Below are 6,000 nucleotides of genomic sequence, written 5' to 3'. Positions count from 1 at the left end.
GCTCACAACTCTTATGCAGTATAGAGTTTTAGATCAAAGTTTATCCAATAAATATGTATTGTATATCTTTAGGCAACAGGAATGAGAATACAGTGGTGAACAAGACAGAAAAGTCGCTGGTCTCCTGGAGTGGGCATTCTAGGAGCAGACTGGCTCTACAATTCATTTACTCCAGAAATTAGAGAGAAAAATAGTGGTAGAAACTGGCAGGGAGTTTGCCATGTCCGGTAGTGCACTAGAGACACAGAACTGAAAAAAAAAAAAAAAAGATTTCACCACAAAATACTTGGGACCAATTACTTCCATTCAGGAAACACATGCTCATCATTTTCTTCAAACTAGAAATTACTTTATACCGCTTTTCTTTGAAGTTCTCTTCAATCTGTTATTGTTCAGGGTCTCTATCCAATTTCTCATCAAATTGCCCTATTTGTAGCTTCCAAACATTAACACCTCTATGTTGAAATGGAGCCTATAAAATGCCTTCAGGGCTTAAACCGTGTGTGAGGCAGAAATGGTATTTAAGCCCTTAATGAAATTATGAGCTTTTAAAGGGTTGCGTTTTGGGTTTATGGGAGCCTTTTTTTTTGGGGGGGGGCGTTAGGGTGGGTGGGAAATGCTCAACACACTTTTATTACGTTTATTGTTTTCGCTTTTAAAATACAATTTTCATGAACTAGCGATTTATGAACACTTTACACTGCTTGAAAGCATCTGTAAACTTGGTGTGTGTGTTTTTTCCAACTCTCAAAGCAGCTTCTTGCTACTGGTCGAATTCCAGCCGGCAGAAAAGCTAAATATGTCTCGTCGCTTCACCGATCTTTCTCCAGAAAAGTGAAAGAGAAGAGAAAACAGAGAAGGAGCAAGGGGGAGGCGAGAGGAAAAGGCGAAGGGGTAAGGGGAGAAGGAAGCCAGAAAATAAAGGAGCGCCGGAGCACAGATTGCAGACGAGCAGACCCAGAGCAGCCACAGCGCGGAGCTGCCGGCGGCCACTGGTCCCCCGAGCTGCCAATCGCGGTGTAATCCTGTAGGAATTTCTCCCGGGTTTAGCAGGGAGTCACACAGCCGCCTCCTCTCCCGAGTCGCCCGGAGGAGCCCAGAGAAGCTGGCTGGGGAGGGAGGGAGGGAGCGGGAGGAGAAGAGGAGGTGGAGGAGGAGGACCCTGGGAGGGAGGCGGCGGCGCGGGAGGAGGAGGGGCGCAGCCGCGGAGCCACTAGCCCTGCCGGACGCGCTTCTCTCCAGATACTCCCAGAGCTCCAGCCGCGCGGATCTCGCGCCCCCACCGCTCTGCCCCCAAACTTCAGCTGCAGCTACATTCCAAGCCATCTAATTTATTCCTCAAAAATCAGAAACCAAGCCGCGACACGGGGAAGGAGTCCGCGGAGGAGTAAAACTACAGCAGAGCAAGAAGGGCTCCAGAGAGCTGCCTCCCCGGAGCAACAACTCGGCATCGGGAGTGTAGGAACCAACAAGTGAGAAGGCGCCGCGTTCCCCCAGCGCAGCCGCGGGCAGCGGGAGCAGGCGCAGGAAGAAGAAACGAGCGCCCCGGAGTCCCGAGCCCGAACCCCCGAGCCCCCGAGCCGGAGCCGCGGTCGCGGCGGCTGCTCCGCTTCGGATTCTTCGGCGCGGGCTGCGCCGGGCGCTGGGCAAGAGGTTCCGCTTCTCTCTGGTTGCAAGCGGCGGCTGGGAGCAGCCGATCCCCGGGGAATATGCGGCGCGTTTGGATCCTGCTCACCTTGGGCTTGGTGGCCTGCGTGTCGGCGGAGTCGGTGAGTGGGCCAGGAGGGGGGCGCGCGCGCCACATAGGGTGTCGAGGCCGAGCGGGGTGCGCAGAGCCCGCGGGGAGTCGGGGAGCGCCACCTGGGGGATGCCCCCCACTCCCAGCTGTGTCAGCTCGGCCCCCGGGGATCTGCTGGGACAAATGCGCTCGCTCCTCCGCCCCTTCCCTCCTCCCTTTCCCGCAGAAAAGCGCCGCTCCCTGGAGTTGCCTGGAGGTCCCCCGGGATCAGCATGAGAGTATGGCAGTTTTGTCGAACCGCAGAGGCCCCAGAAATCTCTCCCAACTTCTTCGCCCTCGGAGGGTCTTTCTTCAGGGCCGGGAAGGACCGATGGGGAAGGGTGGCCGGAGAGAGGATGTCGGGATAGGGCTGCGTGGGAACTGGTCCCCTCCGCGCGCTCCCGGAAACCCAGGAACGACCTGGAAACTTTGGGGTCCCTTTGTCAGCACACCCCGCCCCCCCCCGCCGCCAGCTTTCCTACTCCATTGAATGCACGTTCTGGGGAGATGGGGCCCAGCTTTGAGAAACCCGCGAGTGTCCGGAGAGGAAAGTTTGCAAAAGTTCTTTTGTTTGATGTTCCGGGTGGCTGGGGTAAGGGAGCAGACACTGCGTGGATAAGCTACCCGCGGAGGCACAGTCGTCGGTCCCTTGGGAGGTGAGCGGAATGCGCCCCAAAATGCCAGGATGCGGACCCCTGGACTTCCAGTCTTGCAACGACCCGACCTCCTTGAGGGTCGGGGGGCGGCTTGCGGGCCCTAAGGAACAGGAGGGCATTTTGGTAGGGGTTGCGCTCAAGTGCAGCCCCTGGGCGAGGTGAGGTGCCTGAGACACTGCGTTCGGCCTCGGGTCGCCTGGCTGCTCGGAGAACCGGGGCTTCCAGCCCGCCACGCTCGTCCTCGCGGGCCCCGGCTGGGGTGCACCGAGGCTTGGAGGAGTCTCTTCTCCCACGGGCCCGAAAGCGGGCATCTAGCTTCCCTCCCTGGCCTCGGCGGTGGGAACTTGCTTTCTCCCCCTTTGGGTCGCGTTTTGGGGGTTGGAGCTTGTTTCCCTCCGACACCCAATGAGCGCCCTCTAAAGGGAACTGCCTCCTGGGCTTTGATTTGTGCGTGACGGCCCCTACCTGGGCGCCCTGAGCTTTGTCCGGCTGGGTGGAATCCCAGCACCCCGATCACGTCTGCAGCCTCAGTGCGGTCTGGGACCTTGGTTAGGGAGTGCAGCTGTTTCTGTCCCTTCTGGTTCCTCATATCTCCTCCTTGTGCCACCAAATAACTTGTCCATTTCTAATAATCTGAACTGCCTTTTCGAAGACAATTAATGTCATCTTTAAGGTGGTTTCATGAGTTTTCCCCCCTCGCCTGTTATTTCCCCCCCCCCATTTGGAATCGGGAAACCTCTTTGGCCCTGAGCAGCAGATGGGCATTTTTTCATCGGTGTGGGAGCCTCTGTGTATGCTATCGGGTCCTCAAATGTTACTCTGAGATTGGAGAGCAGGTAGGATTGTAAACGGAACAGAGTAGATGGAAATGTGGGTGCTCCGGCTGTAAAATAAAACTCTGAGCCTTATCAGCATTTCTCTGTGGCAAATGATCGTTTTATCTGTTAGCATTGGTCCTCTCCCAGCCAGTTATGAACTTTGTGCTCTTTCCACCCCAAAAGGGAAAAAAGAATCCCTGTTTATTTCAGAAAAACATTATTGCTCATCTTGTTGCAAAACAGGGCAAAGGGAGAATTCCAATTAAAGATATTCAGGAGAAGCCTGCCTAAAAAACAGTACAGGGTTAAGGAGGTCCCTTTTTGCTGAGTCCTGTTCAGGAATTTGCTAGGAAATGTTACTGTTTGGGGATTCTAAAAGAAGAACGTCTCTTTGGGTTTTTGCGTCAATCTGACCTTGCATCTTAAGGAAGCTTTTTGGCTGAATGATACTTGTCTTCTCTGGTGGTATCTTTTCCCCCCAACCCTGTCTTTAGGGTCTGAATATTTCTCAGTTCCAACCAGAACTGGATGCTTTCCTAGTGAGCTCTTTCACTGTGGCAGATACCATTTTCAGTAATTGGTATATCATTCAAAAGGGTGATTAGATATTTTTTAAAATGTCAACTTGGAGACTGTAGCCGGCAATCTTTGTTAGCCAGTGAGTCAGTTTTTCTCCATAGAAGCAGTTTCCAAGCTCAGGATGGCCAATAATCCCTTTAAATGACTTTTCAGTCTCTTGTTTGTTTCACGTATAGCAGCATACATGTAGGCAAAGTTGAAGGACTGCAATTTTTCAACGTTCAGCCATTAAGGTGCATTATTTCCAGTCCTGTGCATTTTAATTTGAAAACTGCAACTGTTGCCTGGGAATTAGAAGTCGTGATCATTTGAGCTTAAAGCCTCTCTTTTTTAGAAAAGGAAAAAGGAAAGCTGTCCACAGTTAGTGAATTCTGGAATTTTACACTGAGTTCAAGAGGGGAAAAAAGAGGTCTCAGCAGTCAAGGCTCAGAGCTGTCTGTGGGAACTGGAGGTGCTTTATTTCTGGGCGCTGGAGACAGCAGGGAGAGCGTGATCATGGCAGTGGATTTAGCCTTCCCACCGCCCTTGCGAGGGGAAGGACTGACAGAGTGTGGCAGTAGTGATATGCTGTTGGTTTTCTATCAATTTTTTACAAGAGACTGTTTATCTTTAGAACTAATACATTGCAGCCGGCTATAAACACGTAATTGGACCTGGGAATATGTTTAAGAAAAGGAAGCGTTTTGAACTAGTGGAATTTTCTACACATGCTTAGATGTGTTTAAATTAAAAGAAACTTGTCAAGTCATTTGGACCCATGCATTTCCTCTCGGTGTATTATGAAAGACAGGCATTGGAAAGTTTGCATTCGAAGGAAAAATTAAATTGGCACCATGTAACCTTTGGCAGTTCTTTAAAAATACATATTTGGGCTGTTGTAGTAATGAAGCAAACTCTGTGGGGAATCTTAGGGAAACAAGAGCCCTTTTCTCTGTTAGTTGGATATTAGCAGTTGGTAGATGTCATTTAGGAAGGAAAGATCTTATTACGATCAGGTTTGCAGAAGGTGGGTGAGCAGAGGAATTTGAGTACATGCTCCAACGCCGCCTCCTGGGACCGGGAACATAGAGTTTTGATGGTGTTTGCCATTTGAAGGACTGTGTAACATGATTATACACATGGCACCTTGAATAATCATTAATTTGGAAAGCATTTCAAAAATTATCTAGAATTTTTTTTTCCCCCTTGGGCAGAACTAGTTCTCAAGTCTCCAGAAACCCCCAGAGACAGGACTGGCCAGCGTCAGGGGGCCTGGCATCTGCCCAGGTTGCTGGAGCCGGAGGCTGACCCAGCCACACAGAGCCTGGCCAGCTCTGTCATTAAAGTTTATAGGGAGTCCGGTTAAGCCACTGTGCTGTCCGCATGTCAGCTGGCAGTGATCTTGGGTCATGTGAGGAATGTCATCTGAGTTTAGATTCTCACGAGATTGTCTCTGCTCATTGCCAAAAATCAAACTATGAGACCTGGCCCATCGTTTTCTTGTTCCCAAGACAGAAGACCCACTGTTCATGCCACTGTCGGTGATACATTCCCGTATTTCAGAATCACTTGATTTTTCATGCACCAGAAGCCCAAATAAAGTTTGAGTGAAAAGTTAAGAAGTAGTGAAAAAGAAGCTCATCTTTTTTTAGTCACCTCTGCCAGTACCATCATCCTTTTTTTTTTTTTTTCTTTCCCTTTTTTGGCAGCATATGGATCTCCCAGACCAGGGATCAGATCCACCACTGCAAACTAAACTGCAGCTGCGGCAACCCCGGATCCTTATCCCACACTATGCTGGGTTGGGGATCAAACCCTAATCCCAGCACTCCCAAGATGCTGCCCATCCTGTTGTGCCACAGCGGGAGCTCTCAGTACTGTCATCTTAATGCCAGGCTTTGGGATTTGAGTCTTGACGTCAAGTCCTTGATGAGGCATTTGTTGACTTTGCTGACTAGATGGCCACAGAATGCACCTATGTGTTGTTCACTCCACGATGTTTATTCAGCATCTCCTACGTGCTCAGGATCAAGGTGAGAGCAAACCAGGTAGCCCCTTTGTCTTCTCGGAGCTCACATTCTGGCAATCCAGGTGGCATTCCCCTTCAGATGTTTCTTTGTTGGGGCCTTACCAGCTTGTGCCCTACGTCAACAGCCTTATCATTGTCCATCCTGGCCCAGATGCTCACCTC

The 6,000-nt window shown here is 50.8% G+C and overlaps 1 protein-coding gene across 1 annotated transcript in view; it reads left to right on the top strand.

Annotated features, from left to right (window-relative positions):
- The first annotated feature begins 1,198 nt into the window (after positions 1-1,198).
- The window catches only part of SDC2 (syndecan 2), a 127,845-nt gene continuing 123,043 nt past the window's right edge, over positions 1,199-6,000 (top strand). The window contains exon 1 of the mRNA XM_047783562.1: positions 1,199-1,769. Within this exon, the coding sequence (XP_047639518.1) occupies positions 1,710-1,769 (60 nt within the window). The 5' untranslated portion in view covers positions 1,199-1,709. The remainder of the gene's footprint in view (positions 1,770-6,000) is intronic.

This window comes from Phacochoerus africanus, chromosome 6 (genome assembly GCF_016906955.1).
Source record: "Phacochoerus africanus isolate WHEZ1 chromosome 6, ROS_Pafr_v1, whole genome shotgun sequence".
Lineage (NCBI taxonomy): Eukaryota > Metazoa > Chordata > Mammalia > Artiodactyla > Suidae > Phacochoerus > Phacochoerus africanus.
Note: the sequence above shows the minus strand (reverse complement) of the source record. Positions and strands in the feature narration are given on the sequence as shown.